Below are 21863 nucleotides of genomic sequence, written 5' to 3' on the forward strand. Positions count from 1 at the left end.
TCATTAGCTATGAGTTCAAAACTTGCCTGCCACCAGGTTTTAGACATCCAGTCTCACTCATGGGCCCTGCCCATGGCTCTCTGTCTGCAACTTGAACTACTTCCCATTTGCTGATGATGCTTGTTCAGGATACCCCAACTCTACCAGTCTTTTTTCCATTTTCCCAAAACTACCCTGGTCTCCTCTCAATTTATCCAACATATCAAACTGCTTTCTGCCTCACTGCCTTCTCTCTGCTGGGATCTTTTTGCCCCTATCTCTTGCCTGACTAACTTGCTTCTAATTTTTAGGTTTATCTTGAAAGGTCACTTCCTCAGAGGAGCCTTCTGAGATCCTCCCCTGACCAGACCAGGTTTCTCTATTTTATACCTACATGACACTCTAATTCACCTTTCAGAGCACTTGTTAATTTGCACCATCCTGGGCTCAATATTGTCTCCATAATTAGACTATGCTATAAAAGAGCTGGAACCCTATGTGTATTATTTACAACTTCAATGCTAGTACCCAGCACAATGTTTAATACATAAGTACTCAATTGACACTTAGGAAATACAAAAAATAGATTAAATTTTTAAAATTATATGTTCAGCATATTAGAAGACAAAAAAGTATGAATTTAAAAAACCCTTTAATTTTGCAATCAGCAATAAGGCTATTAACATTTTGGTGAATTTTCTTCAAGGAATTTTTTTCTCTTCTGAATATTCTGGTTACTGTTCCAATCTATCCTATCTGATCTGATCTTATATATTTATCTACAAACCTCTAATCAAACTGGAATCATAGTGTATAATTAGTTTTGATGAGATTTTTCCATTTAGTATTATATAATCAACATAAACTGCTCTCCTTATAAACATTTTTCTCTCCTTTCCATCCAAGAGTACAAACATGAAGGAAGGGATATGATTCCAATCTCTCACTTAGTTACACATCCTGAGATTAGAATTCAGTTTTCATAATGAATTGGGATCAATCTCAACACAGAGGTTAAGTTACCAGATGGAGCTTGAGTAGAAAAAAATTGTATTACTTCCCTCATCTTTAAAAACTGACCTTTAATAAATGATGAGGGTTTTAGGAAAAAATGTAAATTAAAGAACACAAGGGGGTTGTTTACATTTTTCTAAAGAATACTCAAAGTCCTCAGGGAACTATTTCTTTACTGCTCCTTCATCTGTGGAGTTCATTATAACTGCAATAAGTTTAAGCATGTCTTGGAATGTTTTAAATTCTGTATTATAAAAGAATTCATTCACATTTGCTGTGATATCATATATGCTGAGCTTGAGAATGTTCACTAGGGTTTATAGTTAAAAGTTGACTTATTCATATTTAAGTTTCATGGCATATTGTACAGGCATTTGAAATTAAGCAGAGATACTGTTTTGTATAAAGGAAGATATATGAATATAATCTTGAGTTTTGAGTAATCCCTTCAAATGCTATTTTGTTCAAATCTGGGAATGTGACAGAAATATAAAGCAAACTCACAATGGCATTTTGAGTCATTTAATTAAGTTTCACTAAACAGTCATCATGTATAAGACAAAGGAAAAAAGAAAGAAAAAAAGGAAGGAAGGAAAGAAGGAAGAAAGGAAGAAAAACCTACAGTCAGAGAAATCAAACATTAAAGAAGGTTTCTGTTAATCTTGAATTCATGACCTAAAGGTAAAAGGCCAAACTGTTTCATTCTTTAACTCTCTGATCCATCTATACTGGGTAAAAATGACTAGTCTCTGATATGAATCTGATAAAAAGTATTGTGGAGAACTCAAATCACTTTTCCTACTTATTAAATTCATTTTTTCTCTTTGGCAATAATTGCACTATCTGTGAATACTATATACATAATAAAACCCAAATTTTGGAAATTAAACTTCCCTACAAAGAGGGTAAACCACATTGAGACCATCTTAGAAAAAATGAACTTAATAAACCTCCATCAGCCCATTTCAATGTCAAACATTCTATAATTTCAAAGTAGTGCACTTTCATATTTACTTTAGAATACACAGGGTTAGAAGCATACCACATTAAAACTTGGTGGTAAGTACCCTTGACATGGGAGGAAACAAGAAAATTACAGCAACAATTACAGAAGTATATCCTCTTGTGGCTCATGTTAACATTGCCAAATCCCTGTATAAATCAGAACCAACTATTCATAGAATGTACCTGTCAGCAATATGCTACGTGACATATGGCTCTACTTAATCAAATATACAATTCCTCAAAAAAATTCAGAATATTCCTTCAAGGCACTGTGTTAGCCAGTCAGTCATTCACACTCTGATGTGGTTTAAAACATTTAAATATTTATGCACCATATTTTATTTATATGTATAGCTGTGTCTATGAGAATATTCCCTGGAAGGAAACTGATATTTCTGAAAGCCATTTTGCAGTAGTTGCTACACATGAGTCCTCTTATAATGGCTCTGATACCAAGACAAAAATATCCTGGGTTTAAATGCTGTATCAATGACTCTTTTATATTTTCTAGGTTTGTTTTTTATTAAATGCATTGTTCAAAATATGACAAAATAACAGGAATTGGAGCCATGGAGGTTTTTTTCACACTGCTATTTGAACCAGCTGCAAAGATTTAGATCACACTAGCTCTTATTTTATGCATGTCCTTTGCAACAAGAAAACCATGGAATGCCCTTAAAAAAGATTTTTAAAATATAAAACAGATGTGTTATCTTCTTTTCCTTTGCTATTTTAGTACCACGTTAGGTAATTAATTCCTTAGTCTTGTATAGGTCTTCATGCATATAAAGAAAAACATTAAATTTTATTTCCAGAAAATTTAATTGTCATAAAAATTCTGAAGTTATAGGACTAAAAATTCTTTTTAAAAATTATTTTTCATAAAATTTATTTTCATGAAAATTCTTACTGCCCTAAAAATCCACCTCCCCAATTCTTTTTACTTACTCCCATAAAAATTTTTGAGTTAGAGAACTAAAGCCCCTTCCCTCACTCTTTAGTGCCTCTGTTCCTCCAAGAGAGAAGGTAGGAGGAAGGACCATTCCTTCTGGGGAGCCAGCTCCACACAAGTGTTTGTAACATACATAAAATGTGGGAAATGTCTCACTTTTCATAGCAACCAAACATGATGGAGATACAATATATCTGTGAAAGCAGAAATGATTTGTTGTTAAATTGCTGAACATATTATCAGCTAAACATTCTGTGAAATTACTTCCATGCTAGTTAGACATGAACAAGTTTCCCATTTTAAAAATGTCATTTAGCAAAGACATATACTTTGTCCCTATTTGATATGGATAATTTCTTATTATAGATATAAATAAATTAATGAAGTAACCAAGAGTCTCTGAGGGGTCCCCAAAATCCATTATCCAGTGATTTATTTAGTGAGTCAATAGGCCAGAAAGATAGTAGAGGAAAAGACTAGAACTGTGCTGTGCTCACAGATGCCATCTCACTTGTCTTTTGTTTAAGAAGCTGGAACACTATGATAAGGAAGGCTCACAAAGGTTCTTCTTTCATTTTTGGTACATGGCTAAGTTGAAGCTTTAGCAAAATAAGGGCACAGAGTACTTGGAGAAAATTTCTGGGAATATGTTAATTTCCACACAGATGTGGGACATTCGTCATAAAAATGTGGGCACGATCCCTGATGTGTGTGTAAAGAATTCATATTCTTGAAAGTTAAAAAAACAAAACAAAACAACAAAAACAACAAAAATGTATCATTTTGCCCAAACAGAGAAGGCTCCAAATATTATGGTGCACATCAAATTCCTCACTCTCTCACATTTTTTGTGTTTTTTTTTTAAAGAGAGAGTGAGAGAGGAGAGAGAGAGAGAGAGAGAGAATTTTTAATATTTATTTTTTAGTTCTCAGCGGACACAACATCTTTGTTGGTATGTGGTGCTGAGGATCGAACCCGGGCCGCACACATGCCAGGCTTGAGCCACATCCCCAGCCCAACATTTTTGTGTTTATCTTATAATTAGAAGTGATAACATATAGTACCTAATAAAAGATCATATGTAGCCAAACTGTAAACTGTTCTGGAATGTGCATACCTGTTGCCAAGCTTGTACTGCAGTGTTTAGAGAATGAACTACATGCTGTCCAAAGTTTATAAATATGGAGTCCACTGTCAAGGTGCAGTCAAGCAGCTTTCCCACTGCATCACTAGAAACTGCAATTTGTCCAAAGATGCTGAAAGGCTTTACTACACTTTGCATTGTAACATTTCTGCATTCTAGAAGTTTACAGTCTGCTTGAGCTGAGAACCGGATCTCCTGGCAGATAGAACCATTATTCCATTGTCGAAAATACATGTGTGGTTCTCTGAAGGAAATAATCATATATTCTAGTTCAGATGGTACATTTTTATCAGAAATGAATGGCTGTAGGTATTGTGGTGAAGCTGTTGAGAAAGAAACAAAAAAGCCAGGAATTAAGATAAGTCAATAGTTATACAAATAAAGAAATGATGTAAAAATTACCCACTTTTTGGCTATGAATTTAGTATTTAATAAATTCAAACATTCTCTTGAAGATATTAAAATCTTTGAACTTTGTTTCATATTTGAAAATAAAATTGTTTTGTTCAATTAGGTCTCTTAATGTATATTGTCTAAAGGTTACTTTCACTAACACAGACAAAAAATTTGACTGCAGAGAACAACGAATAAAACAGAGGAGGAAACTATATACATTTCTGTATCTACCAAACAGATCTCAAAAACAAAAATAAAAACAAGACTCACAGTTAGAAAAAGCAGAAGCAGGTTCAACTTTAGTTTTGCTGAAAAGGCAAGATGCTTAACAGCAGCTATGTTTGGTTTTAATCTGATTTCCTCCCTCTTCTTCCATTACATGTCAGGAATCAAAATGTTTTAACTGACATGTAAATCAAAATGTATTAACTAAAAAAGATTTGGTACAGAATATAATGCTTTAGAAATGATTATCCAAGTAACATTAGAAAGTTTATAAAAGCCACTTTTGGTATGTGGGGAAATCATCTTCCTTCTAAACTTATAGAAATGTGACTCCTTTAGACTAAATTAAGAATGGGTTCACCATTTGTAGAAGGTACTCAAGCAGTATCAAGTGCTGTTGGAATTTATTTGCCACTAATGCGATAGCTCAGGATACAGACCAAAACCAGATGTGTTTCTGTCAAAAAGATCATAATTAAATTAATTATTAATGTTAAATTAATATTAAAACCTGCTGTTTAAAAAAATTTCTTGAAAATTCTCTTAGGAAGCATGCCAAAATGTGTGTCAACTCAATACCATTGATAACTTACAGGTGTATAAGCTGGTTTAAAAGTAAGGGGTATACTTTTTGTACCAGAGCAACTTCAGAATAACTGCCAGTACTCACTTCATACTTCCTGGAAATAAGTCATCTGGGTCAAAATTAATGAACTGTATCTTAAGAGCACTTCAGAGGTGAGAATTAAGTGAATGTTGTCCTGATGTTAAAGGAAAAAGTACCTGTGCCTAGTTGATCAAGATGATGACAGAGATGGAACTCCAGGTGAGCAAACTGGAAGGACATGCAAAGAGATGGTACAAACCACGGGGTAAAACAGGAGTCAACTCTGGTACAGGCGGCCAGGGCTGTTGGAGTTACAAGCTGATCACAAGTGCTTTGAGAACCAGATTCACTTGCAGAGCTATAGGAAATAAGTAATAGGAAAAGTTTGATAACAGATTTTCTAATATCATATAAATATGTTTTTCCTATATGAATTCCTAAAGTGGGCTCAAAAAATTCTAGTCAAGATGTTATCATCAAATCTTCTGTATATACTCACATAAATTAGTTTAAAAAATAATTAAGTTCATGTTGACTTATCGTATGTGGATTGTTGGGAGAATATTGTCAAAGGACTCCTTCAGGTCATAATGACCTAGCTCCAACCTAATTTTATTCTCCATACATTTATAAAAATTATGCACAATTTGTTCTCATATTAGTTTAAGACCAACACAATTCAAAGCATGACTCTGCTTCTCCAAAATCTATTGGGCTGGGATTGTGGCTCAGTGGTACAGCACTTGCCTAGCATGTGTGAGGCACTGGGTTTGATCCTCAGCACCACATTAAAATAAATAACTAAAATAAAAGCATTGTGCCAATCTACAACTAAAAAAATTGTTTAAAAAAACCCTCAGTATTATCAGTGCCACCATGAATGTTTCACTTTTGCTCTACTTCTTCAATTTCCCATGAGTCAGTCAGTACTCTTTATTGAACACCCAGTGAATATTATACTAGATAACAAAAAAGTTATGACCATGTCCAAAGAATGAGGGTCCCATGGACAATATTGCATGGGTCCTCTCTTCACTTGCTCATTCTCTTGACATTATTTCATACAAGTAGGTATGACTACATGAGTATTGAAGGCATCCACAAGAGGATAGCTCCTGGTATGTGCATGGGAAGCATGAACAGACTGCATTAGTGCTAGTGGGACTATGAGAACTGGGGATTAGAGTGAAGGAGGAGAATAAGATGCATACTGTTAATTGTGGATCAATAAATAGATGCTGCCCCTTTCCTGATCTCCATTCCTGCCTTTCCAATTGAATTTGCTCTATAGTTCTGACTTACAAATCCATGAGGAGCCTAGAGAACATCACTGTGATTTATAGTATATTTGAGAGAACTATGTCAGATACATTCTTGGTTTTTCAAAGAATTCATAATCTAACTGGTGATACCCAATTCATAGATGTTTGCAAACATTATAAAACATCATCTGGAAATGGGAAAGTCAAAGTGCTGACAGAGTGGATACCTAAGAGGAACTCGAAATGGCATAGGATGAATCACAATGGATTCTCTGAGGTGTGAATCTTCAGATGGGTTTTGAAAATGGTTATGAAAAAGGTTGGTGAAAATGAAAGCTAGAAGCATTCCAATGTGTTTACTGAATTGTTTAACCTCAAAGTGTTTTTAGTTATATGGTGGTATTTATTGCAATGCTAGTAAATCTCCATTGCACACAAAGAAAATACAAACTCTGGGGCAATATGTTACTCACTAAATACCTACACAAAAATGCAGCTAAGATATTCTTAAAATATCTATAAATGGGCACACTATTTAATTTAAATACATTTCTAGGACTTTATGGAATTTCAAATAAAAGATTTCCTTGGCAAGGTAAAATTAATTTTTATTTATTCAGAAACAGTAAACTATATTAGTTGTTCACACATTTGAGCTCTTTCCCTTATACTAAAGATGTTGTAAAAAATAGGGTACAAAGTTAGTCAAAATATTATTAAAAATAGAGGCAAGAGTTCTACAGATCAGTTTTAAAACATTAAGTGCACAATTTGAGGTGTTTATCTGAAGCATTTTTCTTGCCAACTACAATTTTTGGCACCCCAACATTTTCCAAGTTTATTTTTTTAATCTGTAGAGATCAGCAGATATTATAACATATTAGAAAAGGTTGTGAAGATATCATGAGTATCTGCCATAATCTTCTTTAAAACAAACTGTTTAATTCTTCACTTTTTTTCTAGATTAAACACATAGTCAGTATATTAGAAAGAAATATTAGAGAGAAATTTTTAAAGTATACATAGTAACTCCTAAATCATAAAATCATACTCATGTGATCAGCAATACTCTCTTCAATCTTGAAATTCTGACTAAAATGGTTACTAGGTTAATCTATTTCAGAAATTTAGGCTTAAGACATATCAAAATTAAACATTTCTTAAACATAAAATTAACATGGAATATATAAAGTGAACGTTCTTTAACTGTACTTTGAATCAGTTCATTTGTAAGTTTCTGATACTATAAATTTGATTACCACTACATGCTAAAATGTTATCTGCTTACCTTTTACATAAGAATTGAAAAGATCTCAGTGAAAAAGAAGTAAATAGTCATAAATATGAGTTATGACCTTCTAGAAACTTATAACAGCTAAATTTTTATAATTTCTTGCATTAGGTACAGTGGACTCTGAACACTCACAAGTGTACATTAATGAGATATACAATAGGCAGAATAGAGAAGAAAGTTTTAAAAAGTCAAAAAATTTCAACCTATGGTATTTATATTCCAACCCTTTCCTTTTTCCAAAAAGATTTTCAAAACAGGTCAATTTCAGGCCAAAGACTTCTAACATGGTGGGAAATGGCTCCTAGAAGCAAGACCTCTAGTAATAGAGCTCAAGATCCAGGAGTTTGTTCAACCATTGTAAGTTCAGTGCAAAATCAATTTTTTTTTTTACAGCAATGAAACATTCTGAATGCTGGGAGTTTTATCCACATATAACTTCAGTTTAGCTCAAAGGCACCTTATCAGCTATGCTGGTGGCCTACATTTAGATGTAGATTGAATCTACCTTAATGGCACTGTGAGGACCCAGGCATATCCCCTAAAGATTCACTCCTGTGTGCCATCTGAGATGAACCCCTACAACACAGCAGGGGTGTGACACAACTGATGAAGACCTGAGCTGCTTTCTGGATCCTCCTGTGGCATTAGGTTTTACTATATAGCATAATAGCTCAACAAAGAATGACGAGGGTGAGAGAACCTGTGTCAAAACATATGCCCTGCGATCACTTGTACTGTACTTAATGTTGGGTAGGTTATTTCATTGGGCTAAATGTTAGTTTTCCCATTTGTAAAATGAGTATAGTAACTAGACTTATTTTTTGAGTATTAAATGAGACACTGTGTATTACTTAGCATAATGGCTAGCATTTAATAATAGGAAAAAAATCCTGCTCCTTGCTGTCCAAATAAGGTACAATACTGGATAACTGTTGAAAATTATCTCAATGGGCACTGCCTCTCAACAATGGTTCACATAAACATTCTCCTGCTCACTGTATTAACACTGCTCTATTCATCCTGGGAGAGTCACAAACAGATGACAAGACATGGGAGCAAGTGTGTACTTGCCATAACACATGCCCTCTGGTCCTTACAGTTGTAGTTTCTCAAATGCCTTAACCCTACCCAACATAAAAAATACACCTTTATTGAAACACTGTAAACACATATAAAATGGGAGGGGAGTTTTCCAAAAAGATGACACATACTGATATTTTATATTGTTACTGTATCATAAAATTTATCATTTGGACCATTTTAAAGTATGTGGTTAGTGGCATTAAGCACATTAATTTTTGTGAAACCATCATCATCACCCATCTCTAGAACATTTTATTTTCCCAAACTGAAACTCTATACCCCCTTAAACAATCACTCCCCATTCTCCCTGCTCTCCAGCCCTAGCAACCACTATTTTACATTCAGTCTTTATAAAATGGACTACTCAGGACCACATGTAAGTGGAATCATATGTCTTTTTTTTCTATTTTATCCTATTTTATTAAAAAATTTCATTTGCAATCTGCTAAATTCTCTCATAACCCACTAATGGATTGTATTCTGTAGTTTGAAAATCAACTTCAAATGGGTCCTCAGGTAAAGAGTTCCTTTAAATTTAGCTAGAGAGAAGAATAGAGAATGCACACACAAGATGTAGAGATATCTCCCAAGATTCTTAGAATAAGCAATGTGATACAGAGACATTCTTAGTATTATCAGCCTAGAACTTTAAATGAGACCTGAGGGACACCAAGTACTTCAGGGAATGTGTATCAAAGACTATGTGGCAAAGAACCAAACCCCTGCAGGATTCCTGCATAGACTTAGGTTATTAACTAAAAGGAAATATTCAAGGGCCTTAAGAGTATACTTGAGGGAAAAACTGCCAAGGAAGAAAGGCAGAAATTCATGTTTAGCCCTAGGAAAGAATAAAACTTTTCTGGATATATCCTGGAATATATTATTGTATGACTAGAAACATAGGTGTCTAAAGCAATTCCAAATGTCAAGATTTATGTCTAAATGGCTTACAACATTCAAATTTTGATTAAAATAGAAAAGTTGCCCCCCCCCAATTTTGGTGAATATAAAAGAAGATTTGAGTAGCCGAATAGAGGGGAAGCACCTGGAGGCCACAGTCATTACCTCATAGAAGGTGGAGAGAGAAACTTAGGGACTTAGCAATCATTGATCTCCCTCTGATTCTTCCATTGCCTGTATTTGTGAGGGTCAGTGCTTTTAGAAATGAAACCAGTTCCTCCTCCCATACAAAAGATGTGGGTCACTGTCTCAATGATTATGGGAGATAAGTGGACAGTGACTTCTTTTATGGGATCTTAAGAGGGTAGGAGGGGAAAGAAGAAAGTGTACATGTAAATGTGCTTAATGCTACTGAACTCGTTTCCTGCTTTTTGTCATATCCAAAGATGAAAGCACTTCAAAAAACTTACAAGATGTTCAATTTTCATCACATAAGGGAAGAACCACACACCCTAAGTCATTTCTCTTTCCAAGATGACTCCCATCATCAATCAGCATTTTTGGGGTGGTGATAGAAAGTCCTTATAAGGCATGTGTTCACATGTTTTAAAGTTGTGGGAAGATAGCCATGCAATGCAGGCAATAAAATGCCAAAGACAGATCAACAGAGTGTAACATTATCATCAAGCAACTTATAATCAAGTATAACTGGATATATACATAAAAATTTGTGGTTAATACAGTTATATATGGTGTATATCTATAATTTGTGTGATGTTAAGCAGCCAAAATAAGTACTTCTGAAATTGGTTATTTGGAAGTGAATATAAAGGGGGAAACAAAGGATGTTCTGATTCATCAGAAGACACCTGATAGGAAACCCAGGGAACTGGGCAGCATGGCTCAAAGTCTGACAGCAGGATCGTGACTCCTTCTCCTTTCTATTTTTCCCAGAGTTAGTCACTGGGTAAGAAACTGTAAATTGCACTTAAGTCCATGTGTACTTGCTGGGCATCTTCTGTTTGCTATATAGATCTACTTTCTACCCTTCTCCACATTCTTCTCTGTCCTTAGGAAGGACCTTTCTGCACTGCATCAACAAGCTATTTTGTCCTCTTGCTTGTCCTTAGGTTTAATCAGTGGAATGTACCCACAGATTAGAAGGCAAGAAGGCAGTGAAGTAAGTGTGTACATTTTCCTGGCTCCTTCTCAGCCAGATCTCTGTACATGGCTGTCTTTTTACCAAAAGTAGCTACAAATACCCACTCTGAGAATTTTGGGTACGAGCTCTTTCACTTGGCTCTTTTAGGCCTAAAGTGGGGTAGTTTCCCAGGGTTCCTAGTCACAAGGTACTGTGCCATCCCCTGACCTCTCCATACTTGTAAAAAGAGTCAGTTTGAGCTGCCATCCTGACAGGGACTGACTGGTAAAGGGGGCTTATTGAGGTTCTACAACAGGCATTAAGTATGACCAAAGACATCCATGATAGAAATAAAGATAAATAATTAAAATGGATAGCCTCAGGAGGGTTCCAGAGTTTATGTCTCTTGCCCTGGTCTAGTGTATAGGAAATAGAATGGGTGGGTTCCTAGAGATCTATAGTATTGTGGAAACTAAGACTGAAGCACAACATTGACTATACTGCAAATACTACCTCCAAAGAACCAGAATCATTATCAACTCCTTGTTTAGTACAGTTAAGCAAACCATTAGTTAAAGATAGTGGAATGGAATGATTGATTCTTTGTCTTCAGCCCTTTGTACTGGAGGTTCCCTGTCATACTTTGAACTCGTTGTAGCACCTATTTATTCTTCAAATTCTCAGCTTAGCAATCTGTTTCTCAAGGTCAAATACCGTGTTTGTGATGGAGTCAGAACTTAAGCCCAGGTCTTCTAGTTTGGAATTCTGTCATATTTACCTCTATTTACATACATACACTGAGGCTAGTACCATTGTGGCTGCAGACCTACACTGTTGGGCTGTTGGAATGTCATCTCAATCATAGGCAAGAGGCTCTTTTTTTTTTTTTAAAGAAATTCATTGTAACTTATTTTTTATGAGCATTTTCCAGTACATCCAATAGTCTGATGCATATCTTTCTCAAGCCATGGGAAATATTACTTATGATAAGACAATCTCTAATCATAAAGTGCCAAGTTTTGGTATACATTTAGATTTTTCATGTGACAGAACATACTGAATGTAACTAAAAAAGCTTCTGTCTGCATGCAATTTTTGCTTTTGTTTTTGATTTCTGGTGATGAGAACTAAACCCAGGATCTTGTGTATTCAAAGAATTCCTTCTACCACTGAGTTACTATAACTTAGTCCCTTGATATGTTCTTTCTAGAAATTGGATGACATTTTTTATCCCTTTTAAAAAATATCTTCAGAGTATTTTATTATATTATGTTGCTTTTTAAACTAACTCTTCTAATTCAATTTCTCTAATGTCAATTTTTACCTGAGAATAGATTAACCTCAAACAATTTAAAGTGAGATCAATTGAAGGGCGGGGGATGTGGTTCAGAGGTGGATCACTTGCCTATTGAGTATAAAGCCCTGGGCTCCATTCCCAGAACTGGAAAAAAAAAAGTAAGGTAAATTGTGAAATATTAGAAAAAATCCAAAATCCTGGGCAAGGACAAAAGATATGTGATCAAAAAGTCAAAATCTTGGTGAAAAGCATCCTGGATGTGGTTGTCTGTATAAATTTCTGTCTCCTAAAGGTTCCAAATTTCAATAGAGCTAAGCTTACCACAAAACTAATTGTTATGAATGTTTCAGATTCAGAGGAATTAACGTTGTCCAAAATGGTTCTTTCAGTGATGAAAAATGCATTCTTCCATAATTAAAATCAAGAAATTATTTCTAACTTGATACTATTAATGTAACACAGAGTTTGAAAAATCAATGTAATTATCTATAGCTCTACTTTCTCTGAGATTTCCTCATTTCTGATGAGGTAATTCATATTTAGAAAAAGCAGTCTATCTGTCTGCTAATTCCTCATAGGATTGGTGTTATTTTTATTGCTGCAATACTTTGGGTAAGAATCAAGATCCTACTTCTCTAATATATTTTCACCGACTATGTATTACTAGGTAACATACTAGGAAGATAATGACTTTTAAGGAGCTCAGATGACCTTGAAATAGAATATATAGAGTATAACGCACATCACTATCATAAACATACAAAGTTATAATCAACAAAAAAGACTCAGGTTACAGAGTGAAATGTTAAGAGGTTACTCTGGTGTGGTATGATTATAGGAGGTGTTATTTACTTTCCAAATGTTCTTCAATTAACATATAATTAATAAAAATAAACACTTTAAAAAGAAAAAGCATTTTCAATTATTTATAATACAAAGTAGGAATTAATACAAAATGATGTGCTATGATTATAACATGTGTATACATATGGGCAAAAGAGAAAATAATTGATTTGCAGAGTATTGGAATGGTGAATATTTTTCTCTACATTAGAGTCAGAATGTTGTGTGTGGGGGGAAACAAATTGTACAAAAGGAATAAAATAATGTTAAATCCAACCCAACTGCAAAATTGGAAGGTAGGACACTGAAAGCAATGAATAGTCTTGCTGTACACACAATAGTATATTATTCAAGAAAACTGTTCCAATATTGTAGTTTACTTTTTTGTCTTTTATGAATGCATGAGCAGAAAAGTTTGGTAAATTAGAAGAGATGCTGTAGAATAGGTTGCTGAAGCCATTTTCTCTACCTTAAGTCAGTCCATGTGTTATATAGGCAAAAAATGGAAATGGGTATAATCCAATCCCTATCTACCACTAACCAGATGTCTATTAGGAATGAGGAAGTTCCAGGGACAATGATACAGAATACTTGAATTCCATAGCTCTTGAGATTCACTTTGGTCAAATTGACTTTATACCTGGACAAAACTTTAGCTCTCTGAACTTGGTTAGTCAAGCTTTCCTAATGTCTGCAGGTCTGTCTTTTAAAGTTCTTAAAACCATTCCAGATGGAAATATTTCCAAAATTTACGTTTTAGGACAGAATCCAATTTACTTAAACCTTCCTTTTAATGCCCAGGGTTATCTTTATACATAATGATTACTATGCCATTAAAAGTCTATTGAGGTATATGTGGCTCTTTTTCTCTGTATTTTTGGCTTCAGGATGACTGGATTTATTTTTTTAGTTTGCTTTTATGTATATTTTTCCTTATATTTAAGGAATAAATTCTTAGGAAGGGTTCACAGGGCTGTATTATTAGTTAAACAGGATTTTTAGTACAGACTGTGAAACATCAGACTTTATCTTTCTTCCTCCTGGTCCTTATCTGTAGTTCAGGCAGGTGCTAAGCAGCTGAGATACAACCAAGTGTCACTAGATAAGAAAAGATAATTTGGAGACTGTTCCCCAGCCTAATTCCACTAATGCTCTTGTCTTTTGTTGAGTTACCTTTGGTCATCAACTCCGTTTTGGCTGCTATTCAAGACAATTCTCCAAAGATCTGAGGATACCAGTTTCTTCTGGTCATTCACAAGATTGATGTCTGGCAACAGCAGTTCACAAACTTTGCTTTCAGACAAACTAAATTCTCGAAATGCAACAAAAACCTTCTGGAGTTCATCCCAGTATTCCAGACTACAAGGAACCTATGTCAGAGTAAAGAAAATTTTACAAGTTATAAATAGGAACTAAGCTTTTGTATATGTTGAAATGCAAATTAAACATTCATGGAAGTTATGATATTAAGACTTTGAAAGGAGAATAAATTTGTAAAAGACAATGGTGTTTAGAATTTTTTTTCATAGTTATCTCACTCTGTTTTTTTTTATTTTTAAAAGACCCACAAAAAATTTTTCTGAATAAAAGCAAAATAATGGTGACAAGTACTACAAGGTGTTAAGTGTACTCTAAAGCCATGAAAATTAAAAGATAAGGCTGGAGTAGCAACATATGAATAAAATAAAAGAACAGAATGAAAAGGTAAGTACAGATGAAATATTAGTATGTAATGAAGATGTTCTTTCAAATAAGCTGGGGACAGATGGAAAATGTGGTTTAGAAACTGTCTAGTCATTTGGTGAAAACAAAATAGTCCCTACATCATTCTTTACACAAAAGTAAATTCCAAAAAGATGACAATGGTAAAGGCTAAAAAATGAAAGCATAGAGGGAAAAATATCTGTTAGTGTTTTTGTTGTTGTTTTGTTTCTGTTTTTTTCTTTTTTCTTTTGTAATTGGGCAGTATTTCTATGCATGCAATGAAATGAATGAATGGAGAAAAACTATGATTGATTAAAATAAAATTTAAAAAAGCTTACTGGGACAGATCAGATCAAGGAATATTTGTTCCAATGGCAGAGAGCTCTTATAAATCAATGACAAAGGGATAAGCAAGCATACAGAAGAGAGAAATGCACCTGCTAAGCTCGGTGGTCCTTAACTGTACCAAATATCTATTGTATACATAGCATTCCCCTTGGGCCCTTCTGCATCAACTTGTGGGACTTGGGGAGCAAGAAGGAACCAGTGCAAATATGACGATCATGCTGTTTACTGTGCCAAAAGCAATAAAGATCTTTTTTTTCTGACCCAAGAGTCTTCTGTTTTCTGCTAGCATACATGAAATATTAACAAGATAACTTACTAGCTTGCACAAGGTAAAAACCCCAGACCCTAACAGCAATTAGTTTACAGAAGAAATATAACAGCCAGTAGACATGAAAAGGGACTCAATTAATACTCAAAAATACCAATGAAAATAATAGTGTAATATTTTTATTTATTAATTTGGCAGTTTAAGAGGACTAATAGTTTCAATTTTTGTACAGGTATGGGAAAATTCTCCTACACAGTATTTTTGGAGGGCTATTTAGCAATACCTATTAAATGCTTATATTTTTTATCTAGGAAGTATATTTCTAAGAATCTGTTTTATAGATTCCAATGCAAGGGTGTGTGTATGCATATATATGTATAAATACATATATTATGTATCTTGTGTGATTGTACTTATTTATATACACAGGAGTAAATATAATATTGTGTGTATTAGAAAATTGGAAACAACTCAAATATCAATGGGGGTTAGTTTTAGATCTACAAAGTGGACTACTATACAACCATTAAAATGAGTAAGGAATATTTCTATATACAAACACAAAAGATACCCAGTATATATTACTATATTTAAAAATATTAATTTTAAAACAAAAACATGGTGTTTGATCCTGTTTATCTTAAAAATAGAGAGAGGGGCTGGGTTTATAGCTTAGGGGTAGAGTACTTGCTTACCATGTGTATGGCACTGGGTTTGATCCTTAGCACCACATAAAAATAAATAATTAAAACAAAGTACTGTGTCCATCTACAACTAAAAAAAGAGAGGGAGAAACAGATAGACAGACACTTGTCTCACATATGCTTCCTTTTAGAAGCATTCCCTAATGACTACCCTGAGCTGATCACTGCCTCTTGTGTCATCTCTATTCCTAGTCCATTCTATCATAGAGCTCCTTATACTCTGCAATTCCTGACTTACATGTTTGTTTCTTTTACTAGACTCTGAGACTCTGGAGGGTAAAAAGGCCATATTACTTTAAAATCTGTTGTGAGCACTTAGCACAGTTTGGAAAACATAATATCTCAAAAAAGTTTCCTGAGTGAACAGATTTCTCCTTAACCTTTTTGTCCTAAAAAACTGAATTGCCCCCTCCTACCCTGGTAGTGCCAGGTATCAAACCCAGAACCTCATGCATGCTAGGCAAGTGCTCCCCTACAGAGATATATCCTCACATCCTCTTGATACTTAATCTTTCAGTGGCAATATATTTACTTCCGCCTACAATGAAGTTTCTTTTCTTTAAAAAGTGAGTGAGAATTCATATATGAAGAGATGTTAGATGGAAGAAGGGAGAACAAAACAAATATATGTAAGAGACTATCAGTACAGTAAAATAAATGCACATGTTTTGGATTTTGATAAGTAACATACTCATAGTATTCTGTGTTTAGCTATCATTTCTCGAAATTCTCCTTCTTGCTATCCATGGCATAATTTTCTCTTTCTCTCTCTGGGTAATTGTTCCTATATTCTCTCTCAATCTAAAATCCCTGTACACTCTATTTTTCTCACTGTCTAATGTCTAAATCCTTCCCATTTATCAAGGACTAAATTAGATGCTACCTTTCTCTGGGCGTTTTTACCTCTCCAGATGGAAAAACTCTCCCCTTTCTCAATGCCAAAATTTAAAAATAGGAATCTGTTTCATAGTTCTTATCACTATATACCTCAAATTACACTTAATTCTATACAAGGTATCTTCCCTGGTAGATACATTCCTTGAGGGAATGATTTCCATTTGGCTAAACTTTGGATTTTTATAGCACATACAACTGTTCAAAAAGAGTTGCTGAATGAATAATTCATAAATGAATATATACAAACTCAGCCCATTTTTTGGCACATTAAAGAATCTCTACAAAGTACAAAAGTAAAAACATGAACTTTGCAGTCAGACTTACTGGGATTCAAATCCTATCTCCATTTATAAGCTCTTGAGCAAATTAATTTTTCTTTTCTTTTTTTTATGCTCAGCTATGTTTTTTTTTATTGGTTGTTCAAAACCTTACAAAGCTCTTGACATATCATACTTCAAACATTAGTTTCAAGTGAGTTATGAACTCCCATTTTTACCCCAAATACAGATTGCAGAATCACATCGGTTACACATTCACATTTTTACATAATGCCATACTAGTAATTGTTGTATTCTGCTACCTTTCCTATCCTCTACTATCCCCCTCCCCCCATCTTCTTCTCTTTCTATCCCATCTACTGTAATTCATTTCTCTCCTTGTTTTTTCTTCCAATTCCCCTCACAACCTCTTTTATGTAGTTTTTTATAACAATGAGGGTCTCTTTCCATTTCCATGCAATTCCCCTTTTCTCTCTCTTTCCCTCCCATCTCGTGCCTCTGTTTAATGTCAATCTTTTCTTGCTGCTCTTCCTCCCTGCTCTATTCTTAGTTGCTCTCATTATATCAAAGAAGACATTTGGTATTTGTTTTTTAGGGATTGGCTAGCTTCACTAAGCATAATCTGCTCTAGTGCCATCCATTTCCCTGCAAATTCCATGATTTTGTCATTTTTTAGTGCTGCGTAATACTCCATGGTGTATAAATGCCACATTTTTTTAATCCATTCATCCATTGAAGGGCATCTGGGTTGGTTCCACAGTCTAGCTATTGTGAATTGTGCTGCTATGAACATCGATGTGGCAGTATCCCTGTAGTACGTTCTTTTAAGGTCTTCAGGGAATAGACCAAGAAGGGCAATAACTGGGTCAAATGGTGGTTCCATTCCTAGCTTTCCCAGGAATCTCCATACTGCTTTCCAAATTGGCCGCACCAATTTGCAGTCCCACCAGCAATGTACAAGAGTACCCTTTTCCCCACATCCTCTCCAGCACTTGTTATTGTTTGACTTCATAATGGCTGCCAATCTTACTGGAGTAAGATGGTATCTTAGGGTAGTTTTGATTTGCATTTCTCTGACTGCTAGAGATGATGAGCATTTTTTCATGTATTTGTTGATTGATTGTATGTCCTCCTCTGAGAAGTGTCTGTTCAGGTCCTTGGCCCATTTGTTGATTGGGTTATTTGTTGTCTTATTGTCTAATTTTTTGAGTTCTTTGTAAACTCTGGATATTAAGGCTCTATCTGAAGTGTGAGGAGTAAAAATTTGTTCCCATGATGTAGGCTCCCGATTTACTTCTCTTATTGTTTCTCTTGCTGTGAAAAAACTTTTTAGTTTAAGTAAGTCCCATTTGTTGATTCTTGCTGTTAACTCTTGTGCTATGGGTGTCCTATTAAGGAATTTGGAGCCTGATCCCAGGATATGTAGATCGTAGCCAACTTTTTCTTCTATCATACGCAGAGTCTCTGATTTGATACCAAGGTCCTTGATCCATTTTGAGCTAATTTTTGTGCATGGTGAGAGGAGGGGATTCAGTTTCATTTTGTTGCATATGGATTTCCAGTTTTCCCAACAGCATTTGTTGAAGATGCTATCCTTCCTCCATTGCATGCTTTTAGCGCCTTTATCGAATATAAGATAGTTGTAACTTTGTGGATTAGTCTCTGTATCCTCTATTCTGTACCATTGGTCCACCCGCCTGTTTTGGTACCAGTACCATGCTGTTTTTGTTACTATTGCTATGTAGTATAGTTTGAGATCTGGTATTGCTATACCACCTGATTCACACATCCTGCTTAGAATTGCTTTTGCTATTCTGGGTCTTTTATTTTTCCATATGAATTTCATGATTGCTTTATCTATTTCTACAAGCAATGCCATTGGAATTTTGATTGGCATTGCATTAAACCTATAGAGGACTTTTGGTAATATCGCCATTTTGATGATGTTAGTTCTGCCTATCCATGAAAAGGGTATATCTTTCCATCTTCTAAGATCTTCTTCTACTTCTCTTTTTAGGGTTCTGTAGTTTTCATTGTATAAATCTTTCACCTCTTTTGTTAGGTTGATTCCCAAGTATTTTATTTTTTTTGAGGATATTGTGAATGGAGTGTTTTTCCTTACTTCCGTTTCAGAAGTTTTGTCGCTGATATACAGAAATGCCTTTGATTTATGCGTGTTGATTTTATATCCTGCCACTTTGCTGAATTCATTTATTAGTTCTAGTAGTTTCTTTGTAGACCCTTTTGGGTCTTCTAGGTATAGAATCATGTCATCTGCAAATAGTGATAATTTAAGTTCTTCTTTTCCAATTTTTATGCCTTTAATTTCTTTCGTTTGTCTAATTGCTCTGGCCAGTGTTTCGAGAACTATATTGAATAGAAGTGGTGATAGAGGGCATCCCTGTCTTGTTCCAGATTTTAGGGGGAATGCCTTCAATTTTTCTCCGTTCAGAATGATGCTAGCCTGGGGCTTAGCGTAGATAGCTTTTACAATATCAAGGTAAGTTCCTGTTATCCCTAGTTTTTCTAATGTTTTGAACATAAAGGGATGCTGTACTTTGTCGAATGCTTTTTCTGCGTCTATGGAGATGATCATATGGTTCTTATCTTAAAGTCTATTGATATGGTGAATAACATTTATTGATTTCCGTATATTGAACCATCCCTGCATCCCAGGGATGAATCCTACTTGATCATGGTGCACAATTTTTTTGATGTGTCTTTGTATCCGATTCGCCAGAATTCTATTGAGGATTTTTGCATCTAGGTTCATCAGAGATATTGGTCTGTAGTTTTCTTTCTTTGATGTGTCTTTGTCTGGTTTTGGAATCAGGGTGATGTTGGCCTCATAGAATGAATTTGGAAGAACTCCCTCTTTTTCTATTTCCTGAAATAGCTTGAAAAGTATTGGTATTAATTCTTGTTTAAAGGTTTTGTAAAACTCCGCTGTATACCCATCCAGTCCTGGGCTTTTCTTGGTTGGTAGTCTTTTGATTACTTCTTCAATTTTATCCATTGATATTGGTCTGTTCAAATCGTGTGTGTCCTCCTGACTCAGTCTGGGCAAATCATATGTCTTAAGAAATTTATCGATGTCTTCACTATCTTCTATTTTATTGGAATATAGGTTTTCAAAATAATTTCTAATTGTCTTCTGTATTTCTGTGGCATCTGTTGTGATATTGCCTTTTTCATCCCTTATGTTAGTAATTTGAGTTCTCTCTCTTCTTCTCTTTGTTAGCATGGCTAAAGGTCTGTCGATCTTGTTTATTTTTTCAAAGAACCAACTTTTAGTTTTGTTAATTTTTCAATAGTTTCTTTTGTTTCAATTTCATTGATTTCCGCTCTGATTTTAATTATTTCTTGCCTTCTGCTACATTTGCTGTTGTTTTGCTCTTCCTTTTCTAGGGCTTTGAGATAAAGTGTGAGCTCATTTATTTGTTGGTTTTTCCTTTTTTTGAGGAATGACCTCCAGGCGATGAATTTCCCTCTTAAAACTGCTTTCATTGTGTCCCATAGATTCCGGTAGGTTGTGTCTGAATTTTCATTTATCTCTAAGAATTTTTTGATTTCCTCCTTTATGTCTTCTGTAACCCACTGATCATTCAGTAACATATTGTTCATTTTCCATGTGATATTGGATTTTTCCTTCCTTCTTTTATCATTAATTTCCAGTTTCAATCCATTATGATCAGATAAAATGCATGGTATAATCTCCACCCCTTTATATTTATTGAGGGTTTTCCTATGGCATAATATATGGTCTGTTTTTGAGAAGGATCCATGTGCTGCTGAGAAAAAAGTATATCCATTCGATGATGGTTGGTATATTCTATATATGTCAGTTAAGTCTAGGTTATTGATTGTGGTATTGAGGTCTATAGTTTCTTTATTCAACTTTTGCTTGGAGGATCTGTCCAGTGGTGAGAGAGGTGTGTTGAAATCACCCATAATTATTGTGTTGTGGTCTATTTGATTCTTGAACTTGAGGAGAATTTGTTTTATGAATTTCGAAGCATCATTATTTGGTGCATAAATATTGATAATTGTTATATCTTGTTGTTTAATGGTTCCTTTTAACAGTATATAATGTCCTTCCTTATCCCTTTGGATTAACTTAGTCTTGAAGTCGATTTTATTCGATATGAGGATGTCCACCCCTGCTTGCTTGCGAGGACCGTGTGTGTGGTATATTTTTTCCCAACCTTTCACCTTCAGCCTGTGTATGTCTTTTCCAGTCAGGTGTGTCTCCTGGAGGCAGCATATTGTTGGATTTGTTTTTTTGATCCATGTTACCAGCCTATGTCGCTTTATTGGAGTGTTTAAACCATTAATGTTTAGAGTTACTATTGATATATGGTTTGTACTTCCAGCCATATTTGATTATTTATCTCTTTTTTTTTCAATTGTGTTTGTTTCACCATGATTAGCTTTCCCCCCTCCGTCTGTCTTTACTGAGGTACTTCCCACTGTTGGCTTTGGTTATTGTTTTTCATTTCTTTCTCGTGAAGTGTTTTGGTCA

General features: G+C 34.6%; 1 protein-coding gene across 1 annotated transcript in view; it reads right to left on the reverse strand.

Annotated features, from left to right (window-relative positions):
* Positions 1-21863, reverse strand: part of Vps13b (vacuolar protein sorting 13 homolog B) — a 720349-nt gene that overhangs the window by 85653 nt on the left and 612833 nt on the right. Inside the window, exons 40-42 of the mRNA XM_077801386.1 lie at positions 14316-14512; positions 5499-5680; positions 4068-4417 (exon numbers count right to left, since the gene is read on the reverse strand). Coding sequence (XP_077657512.1) covers positions 4068-4417; positions 5499-5680; positions 14316-14512 — 729 coding nt within the window. The remainder of the gene's footprint in view (positions 1-4067; positions 4418-5498; positions 5681-14315; positions 14513-21863) is intronic.

Source organism: Urocitellus parryii, chromosome 7 (genome assembly GCF_045843805.1).
Source record: "Urocitellus parryii isolate mUroPar1 chromosome 7, mUroPar1.hap1, whole genome shotgun sequence".
NCBI lineage: Eukaryota > Metazoa > Chordata > Mammalia > Rodentia > Sciuridae > Urocitellus > Urocitellus parryii.